The 9,514-nt window shown below is 39.0% G+C and overlaps 1 protein-coding gene across 1 annotated transcript in view; it reads right to left on the bottom strand.

Moving 5' to 3' along the window:
• Nucleotides 1–7,028: 7,028 nt before the first annotated feature.
• LOC140197675 (trans-2,3-enoyl-CoA reductase-like) overlaps nt 7,029–9,514 on the bottom strand; it is a 215,712-nt gene continuing 213,226 nt past the window's right edge. Inside the window, exon 12 of the mRNA XM_072257976.1 lies at nt 7,029–8,035. Coding sequence (XP_072114077.1) covers nt 8,027–8,035 — 9 coding nt within the window. The 3' untranslated portion in view covers nt 7,029–8,026. The remainder of the gene's footprint in view (nt 8,036–9,514) is intronic.

The raw sequence follows: 9,514 nt of genomic DNA, 5'->3' as shown, positions 1-9,514 counted from the left end.
TAAAAACCTTTATGTTACATCTCCATCTAAATATGCCATATGCAATCTTAGTAATTTATAATAATTTACAATAAATAGAACAGTCAATGTAATATAGAGTACACTCAAATCAGCGTGAGTTCATCAGTCTGATGACCCAGTGGAAGAAGCTGTCCCAGAGCCTGTTGGTCCTGGCATTTTTTCCTGTGGTACCGCTTCCCAGATGGTAGCAGCTGGAATAGATTGTGGTTGAGATGATTTGGGTCGCCAATGATCCCACAGGCCCTTTTTACACACCTGTCCTTGTAAATATCCTGAATCATGGAAAGTGCACAACTACAGATGTGCTGGGCTGTCCGCATTACTGGGCTGTCTGCAGAGTCCTGCGATTGAGGGAGCTACAATTCCCATACCAGGCAGTGGTGTAACAAGTCAGGATGCTCTCAATTGTGCCCCTGTAGAAAGTTCTGAGGATTTGGGGGCCCATACCAAACGTATTCAACCGTCTGAGGTGTAAGAGGCTCTGTTGTGCATTTTACATCACACAGCTGGTGTGTACAGACAACGTGAGATCCTCGGTGATGTGGATGCCAAGGAACTTGAAGCTGTTTACCCTCTCAACCCCAAATCCATTGATGTCAATAGGAGTTAGCCAGTCTCCATTCCTCCTGTAATCTACAACCAGCTCCTTTGTTTTGCGACATTGAGGGAGAGATTATTTTCTTGACACCTCTGTGTCAGAGAGATGACTTCTTCTCTGTAGGCCTCCTCATTGTTTGTGATAAGGCCAATCAATGTCATGTTATTAGCAAATTTAATTAGCAGATTGGAGCTGAGGGTGGACTCCTGTGATACAAATTAAGAAAAGGTGAGGACTTCAACAAAAATGCTTCAACAATGCCTGATTATAAATTACTTTATTTGACTTAATGTTAATATTCATTACTGTATAGCTCATTAATATTTACTGGTTAAGGTATATTTTTCAACCAAATAGAAATGTAGAATAGCTCCTTGTCAACAAGATAGCCACCATATTTTACTTTCTTCATTAAATATGTACTAAAAGAAAGGAGTATGATTGAGTAATAGCATAGATCCCACCCAGTTTGGATGCTTCATTGCTTGGTATGGCAGTTACTCTGCCCAAGACTGCAAGAAATTAGATTTGTGGACACAGATCAACACACCACGAAAACCAGCTCCCCGCTATGGACTTTGTCTATACTTCTTACTGCCTCAGAAAAACAGCCAGCATAACCAAGGCCCGTTCAATAGAGTCATAGAATGCTACAGCACAGAAACAGGCCCCCTAGTTCCTGCCGACCTAATATTCTGCCTAGTCTCATTGCCCTGCACCTTGAACACAGCCTGCCATACCCCATCCATCCATGTACGTATCCAAAAGTTTCTTAAATGTTGAAATAAAGTCTGCATCTACTACTCCCACTGGCAGCTTGTTCCAAACTCTCACCAACCTCTGAGTGAGGAAGATCGCCCTCATTTTCAACTCAGACATTCTTTCTCCCTCCCTCCATCAGACAGATGGTAGAAAAGCTTGAAAAAATACTCCAACGGGCTCAAGATCAGCTTCTACCTTGCTATTATAAGGCTCTTGAACAAGCCTCTTGAACGTTAAGCTGACCTTGCAATATAGCTCGTCATAGCCTTTGCAGCTTATTCTCAGCCTGCACTGCACTTTCTCAATAATCATAACACTAGATTCAGTATTCTGTTATTGCTTTTCCCTTTGTATTGCTTTAATGTAGTAATGATCTGTATGGATGGCATACAAAATTATATTTCAAATTTTCTCTTGGTGCACTTGAAAATGCACAGAACAACAAATTTCATGACACGAGTTTCATAATTTTATAATAAATCTGACTGATTAAGATTCCAATACTGGCTGCAAATTGAAGGTAAAAGCACTTCATGTTAAAATATCAATGATTTATCACAATTCATAGTCATGGAATGATAGCTCTGTGTCAGTTTAGTGAAAGTGTAATTTTGTTATCTTTCCCCACTGTCTCATTGATAGCTCCCTATTATTGTCTAGTTTCTTTGTTGCTGATTATGTTCACACAACCTATCAGATCAGAACAAAACACAAAAAAAATACATTGTTCTAGCCTCACATTTGCTTTGCAAATATTGAAAAACTACTTTTTGCTCTTGACATTTCTGCACTGGAAACATTTTTCTTCATTGAAATCCTTTGTGACACAAGTGTCTCTAATAAATCTTCTATTACTGTGAGGAGATTGGTCAAGATTATTCATGTAATTGATGCTCCTTATAATGTCTTCATAATATACTGACACACAGAGAATATATATCCAGAAAGTCAGAGATCCAGGAAGATTCATTAAGACAGCCTTTTACTATTTATGTGTTGAAACTAAGCTGTTGCTGTATGAACATCTATTTAAACAATTGTGCTAAATGTAGTTTTGAGCATTATAGAATTGTATCAATAACTACTGTATTTTATAAATACAATCTCTGAATCTATTTGTCTTTGACAAGGTCAGCATATATTCCCCATATACAAGGCCTATAAAAAGTATTCACCCCTCTTGGAAGTCTTCATGTTTTATTGTTTTACAGCATTGAATCACAATGGATTTAATTTGTTTTTTTTATATATAGTGATCAACAGAAAAAGGCTCTTTCGTGTCAAAGTGAAAATAGATCTCCACAAAGTGACCTAAATTAATTACAAATATAAAACACAAAATAATTGATTGTATAAGAATTCGTGCCCCCCCCCTTAAATATGACATCCCAAATCATCATTGGTGCAGCCAGTTGGTTTTAGAAGTCACATAATCAGTTAAATGGAGATCTGTTTTTAGAGACCTGTGTGCAGTCAAGATATTTCAATTGATTGTAGTAAAAATACACCTGTATCTGGAAGGTCCAACTGGTGAGTCCGTATCCTGGCAAGAACTACATCATGAAGACAAAAGAACACTCCAAGCAACTCTGCAAAAAGGTTATTGAAAAGCACAAGTCAGGAGATGAATACAAGAAAATTTCGAAGTCACTGAATATCCCTTGGAATACAGTTAAGTCAATCCTCAAAATATGGAAAGAATATGGCACAGCTGTAAATCTGCCTAGTGCAAGCTATCCTCAGAAACTGAAATTGAGCATTTTGGCCATCAGACTAAATACTATGTCTGATATAAGCCAAACACTGTACATCATCAAAAACATACCACCCCTACCGTGAAACATGGTGGTGGCTGCATCATGTTGTGGGAATTGTTCTGTTATTTCTGTTTAAATGTACCATGGGTTAACAGTAAAGAATCATACTCTGGAAGAATTAGAGAACTTTTATTTACAGTAATAAACAAACACGTCTTAACCCAGCCACGTGCTGGAATATTTTGGCCATCCCGCGCACGCTCAGTGCTCTGTCCAGTCATGTACTGACACATCATTGCACGTGATGTCACTGCATCTTCTTTTCCTTAAAAGAAAAACAATTAACGTTAATCAAAGCGTTAATACATAATTCAACAGGTCTCTATCAGTCTCTCTGTGGGTTTACAAACACAAGTAGACCTTCTAAGTGGTACACACAGATCTTGTGTTTCCTTGTTATTATTTACATGTTTTGTCTCGTCTGCATCAGTTAACTGAATCTCTGAAGTTGGCTGTTTCTTGAGGTCTTTGTGATTTCTTCTTACCCCTGCTCCCTCCTCTGTTTGGACCATGTATGACCTGGATTGTACTTCTTCAAGTACTGTAGTTTTCTGTGTCCATGTGTTCATTTTGTCTTGTATCCTCAGTTCATCTCCCTGATACAGTTCAGGTAATGGATGAGAACGTCTATCAAAGTAGATTTTCTGCTTTGTTTTGTATTCATCTTTCCATCTTTTCACTTGTTCACCTTCCTCTGCTCTCAGAAGGCTCTCATCCATTGGCAGATTAGATCTCAATCGACGCCCCATCAAGAGCTGAGCAGGCGAAAATCCATATTCAAGTGGAGTACTGTGGTAGGCTAACTAGGCTTTATAAAAATCACTTCCACTATCTTTTGCTTTGTGCATCAGTTTCTTGACAATTCCTACTGATTTCTCAACTAATTTATTAGACTGAGGGAAAAATGGACTAGATGTTGTATGAACAAAGCCCCATTCACGAGCAAGATGTTTCAAGCATTCACTACTGAATTGTGGACCATTGTCTGTGAAAACTTCATCAGGTACACCATGTCTTGAAAAAAACAATTTCATGCACGTAATTACATTTTCTGCAATTATTCTGCCTAGACAACACACTTCAAGATACAATGAGTAATCTGTTATTAATAGTGGGGAGGAGAAGATGGCGACTTAATGCAGCGCGCGTGGCTGCTCCAAAATGATATCGTATTTGTTAAGTAGGTACCGTGCACAATCCTGATTTGATGGAGACAGACGTGATAAGCACAGAGGAGCATCTGGAGAAGCTTCTGAAATGCCTGCTTCGCTGCCTTGCTACTGTGTGAGATCAAGAATCTCAGGAGGGGAAGGCCCCAAATCCTCGGCTTTGCCTATTGCCTGTTGCCGGGGCTGGCGTCGAAGCACTCGGCAGAGATGGTGCTCGGTGTCGGAGGGCTGGTGGGAGGCTCGAAGTTTTTGGACGGGCTCAAGAGTCAGCTGTGGTCAGGTGCTTCAAGGGTGCTGCATCGGCAAGGTTGCGGCACTGGAGTTTCATGGCAGGAAGAGAGTTTCTCTTCCTTCTACCGTCTGCGTGAGATGATAGGACTTTCGAGAGACTTTGGGAGTTTTTTTTACCGTGCCCATGGTCTGTTCTTTATCGAATTACAGTATTGCTTTGCACTGTTGTAAATATATGTTATAATTATGTGGTTTTTGTCAGTTTTTTAAGTCTTGGTTTGTCTTATGTTTCTGTGATATCATTCTGGAGGAACATTGTATCATTTCTTAATGCATGCATTACTGAATAACAATAAAAGAGGACTGCGTGTCCTCATGAACAAGTCTAATCTAATCTAATAGATTGTCTTTGTTGTTAATTATAAAGAGATCAATGCCTACCTTCTGATAAGGTCTCTGAGGATTCGGGTGTGGATGCAGTGGCTCCTTAACGTTGCTAGGTTGGTAGTTAAGGCATATTTGACAAGAAGACACCAATCCTGCAATCTCTTGATTCATCCTGGGCCAAAACGTCACTTCCCATGCCCTTCTTTTACATTTTTCAATGCCTAGATGGCCTTCATGATTTTATCAAGCATTTCTTTATGGAGACTTTTAGGTATAACAATTCTACTACCTTTGTACAATATCCCATCCACAACAGACAGTTCCAATCTGTGGTTTCAGTAATCTTGTACTATTGAGGTACAGTCATGCCTATTATCTGGCCATCCATCCACCACCACTTGTATTACCTGATTGAGAATTTTGTCCTTCTCTATCTCAAGACGCAGCTGTTCCAGCTTTTTGGGAGCAACAGGTACAGTTTCTATGACCATATCAATGAATACCTGAACATCAATAACATTCTTGTGACTGTCTTTTGTTGTTGGATCCACAGCTCTGGAAAGTGTGTCAGCTGTGTACATGAATTTTCCAGGTGTGTATGACACATTCAATGCATATCTTTGCAATCTGATCATCATGCGCTGAATTCGCAAAGGACAGTCGCTTAAAGGTTTGTTAAACAATGCAATTAAGCAATACAACATCAATAGATTGCCCTGACACAAACTGATGAAATTTCTCACAAGCAAACATAATGCTGAGCAATTCTTTTTCAATTTGGGCATACCTTGTTTCTGGATCAGATAATTAACGAGATGCATATGCCACTGGTAGCTATTACTCCAAAAACATGATCAGGAAATAACCTTCTCCTGTAGATGGTTCCAGCTCCATTCATTTCTCTTTTCTGTTAGCTGCCTCAATGGAGAAAGCTGTTCCGAGAGATTGGGTATAAATATTCCCATATAGTTAACCATTACCGTAAACCCCTGAAAATTCTTTTTACATTGCGGTCTTGGCATGTTCTCAATAGCAGAAACCTTCAATGGATCAGGATGCACACTCCCTTTGCTGATGATATCACCCACAATTGTAAGTTCAGTCACTCCTAGCTGACATTTGTCTTTATTCAACTTCAGGTTAGTCTTGCGTGTTGCCTCAAAGACTTGTCTGAGCCTGGTGTTTAGTCGATCCTCAGATAATAATATCATCCATGGATGTATCTATGCCCCTCAATGTGCTCATATAACATGTGAATAGTTTTATGGTACACTTCAGGAGCTGATGCAATTCCAAAAGGGAGCCTAAGAAAACAGTATCTGGCAAAAGCAGTGTTAAACGTACACAATTTTGAACTCGGTTCATCTAATTTGAGTTGCCAGAATCCGGAGGATACATCTAATTTACTAAAATACTTTGCATTAGCAAACTGCGACATAATTTCTTCATGAACAGGCAATTTGAAATGCTCTCTTTTAATGGCACAATTCCAGTCTCTTGGATCTAAACAAATCCTGAGTTTTCCGTTTTTCTTATCAACAACGACAAGCGAATTGACCCATTCAGTTGATTCATCAATTTTTTTTTAATGACTCCTAGCCTTTCCATTCTGTCTAGCTCTGTTTACAGTTGATGATGTAATGCAAAAGGTACTTTTCTGCATGGATTTATTACGGGTTGCACTGTGCTGTCAATTTTAATCGGATGCTCTCCTGGAAGACGACCAAACCCTTTAAACAAGTCTTTATACTCTTTCATCGAGTCACTGTATTCTGACCCTGTGTCACTATCCAAGACTAAAATTCTTTTCACCAAATTAAGTCTTTCACAGGCAGATAAACCCAGAATTGACTACGTTTTTTGGCACAACCACAAATGAAAGTGTATGTGCAATATTTCTGTGTGATACCTTTGCTACACATGTTCCTTTAACTGGAGTGTCTGCACCTGAACACCCAGTCACTTTTATATTTATCTGATGTAACTTCGGTCTTGGTTTTAAAGCATTAAACTCAGATTCTGCAAGAACATTTATTTGCACTCCAGTATCAAGTTTAAACAGAATATTTTTTTGATTCACTTGCAATGGAATAGTCCAGTCATTCTTACTTTGCTTATTTTCACAAAGCACATCTATTAAAATTCCTCATGTTCATCCTCAAGCACAGCATTTACTTGTTTCATTTTATTTTCCTTCAACAGCGTGAAAAATGATTAATCTTACCACAGCCATCGTAAATTTTGCCATATGCGGGACACTGATTTGGACAATATTCCCGCGCACAGCGATCACATGACCTTTTTCTTTCCAATGCCGTCTTGCTGTCTGTCGGTTTTGTGGACATATTATTAGATTTCTTGATGTATTCATGCATTTTTATAGCGTTGCAGTTTTCAACAAAAAGTTCTTCAGCCTGCAACGTCATGGTCTCAGAAGCTTTGGAAAGCACCAAAACTTTCTCAAAATTTAAATCTTGCTCAACAGCCTTTCTCTCAGAGCATTATCTCGAATGCCACAAACAAGTCTATCTTTAATGAGAGAGTCTGTGAGCGATCTAAACTCACACGTTCTACTACGCTTTATTAACTCAGTAACATACTGATCAATTGTTTCAGCAGCTCCTGCGCACGTGAAGAATTTACATCGCTCATACGTTCAATTACACTTAGGTATACAAAATACTTCAAATCTATCCATTATTGACTTTAAATTGAAATAATCTCCATCTGCAAAGACAAAATGATTATATACCTCTACTGTGTCATTCCCGATTACATGGAGCAAAAACGCAGCTTTGTTTTTTTCCAATTTTTCTTCATAAACGATAGCCGATATGTACAGTTCAAACTGTTGCTTGAATATCCTCCAATCCTCAGCTACACTGCCAGTCAGCAGAAGTTTTGGTGGGGATTGAAAACTTTCCATTTTACTGTTTACAATTCGAACTTTTTTCTTCTCTTTTTTCGATTATCTTCGATTCTCAATTCTCCCGTATTATTCTTCTAGAACCACTTCTGACACCACGTTTTGTTACTTCTGTTTAAATGTACTGTGGGTTAACAATAAAGAATCATATTCTGGAAGAATTAGATAACTTTTATTTACAGTAATAAAAAAACATCTCTTAACCCAGCCACGTGCTTGAACATTCTGACAATCCTGCGCATGCTCAGTCCTCTGTCCAATCATGTACTGGCACATCATTGCATGTGATATCACCACAGGAATACTTCACTGCAGCAGGCCCTAGAAGGCCTGTGAATGTAGAGGGTAAATGAATGCAGCAAAATACAGGGAAGTCCTTCAGGAAAACATGATGCAGTCTACAGGAGAACTGTGACTTGGGAGTAGATTTGATTTCCAGCAAGGCAATGACCCAAGCATAAAGCCAAAGTTACACAGGAATGGCTTAACAACAACAAAGTTAATATCCTGGAGAGGCCAAGTCAGAGTCCAGACCGCAATCTAATTAAAAACTTGTGACTGGACTTGAACAGGGCTGTTCGTTCATGATCCCTGTGCAATCTGACAGAACTTGAGCAGTTTTGTAAGGAAGAATGAGGAAGAATTGCAGTGTTTAGATGTGAAAACCTGATAGAGACCTATCCACATAGACTCAAGGCTGGAATTGCTGGCAAAGGTGCATCTACCAAGTACTGACTTGAAGGATGTGAATACTTATGCAATCAATTAGTCTTTTTTTTATATTTGTAATTATCTTAGATCTCTTTGTAGAGATTTGTTTTCACTTTGACATGAAAGAGCCTTTTTCTGTTGATCACTGTCAAAAAACCCAAATTAAATCCACTGTGATTCAATATTGTGAAACAATAAAACATGAAATTTTCCGAGAGGGTGAATACTTTTCTTGGCACTGTATACGTACTATTCTTAATGTAGTAAAAATCCCATAGAAATGAAACAAGCAAAACTTGGTGCTAGGTTGCATAGGTGAACATTAAGCAGTTTTTAAGCAATGAAAATTTTGGCCACACAAGTGACTGCAGCTGCTGGAATCTGGAGCAAAAACTAATTAGAGGAAATCAGTTGGTGAGGCACCATCCGTGGAGCCAAAGGCATAGCCAATGATTTAGGTTGAGACCCAATGCATATTTTTGACCCAAAACCTCAATCATCCGTTTGCCTCCTTCTCTTTATTCATAGAAAGAGAAATCTACAGAACTTTACAGGCCCTTCGGCCCATAATGTTGTGCTGACCATGTAACCTACTCTTGAAACTACCTAGAATTTCCTTACCACATAGCCCTCTATTTTTCTAAGCCTCGTATGCCTATCTAAGAGGCTATTAAAAGGCTCTATTGTATTCACTTCTACCACCGTCACTGGCAGTGCATTCCACGCACCCACCACTCTGTGTGAAAAACTTACCATTGACATTCCCCTTGTACCTACTTCCAAGCACCTTAAAACTATATCCCCTCCAGTTAGCCATTTCTGACCTGGGAAAAAGCCTCTGGCTATCTACGTGATCAATGTCTCTCATCATCTTATACACCTCTATCAGGTC

This window comes from Mobula birostris, chromosome 5, assembly GCF_030028105.1.
Source record: "Mobula birostris isolate sMobBir1 chromosome 5, sMobBir1.hap1, whole genome shotgun sequence".
NCBI lineage: Eukaryota > Metazoa > Chordata > Chondrichthyes > Myliobatiformes > Myliobatidae > Mobula > Mobula birostris.
This window is presented reverse-complemented; position numbering and strand designations above follow the sequence as displayed.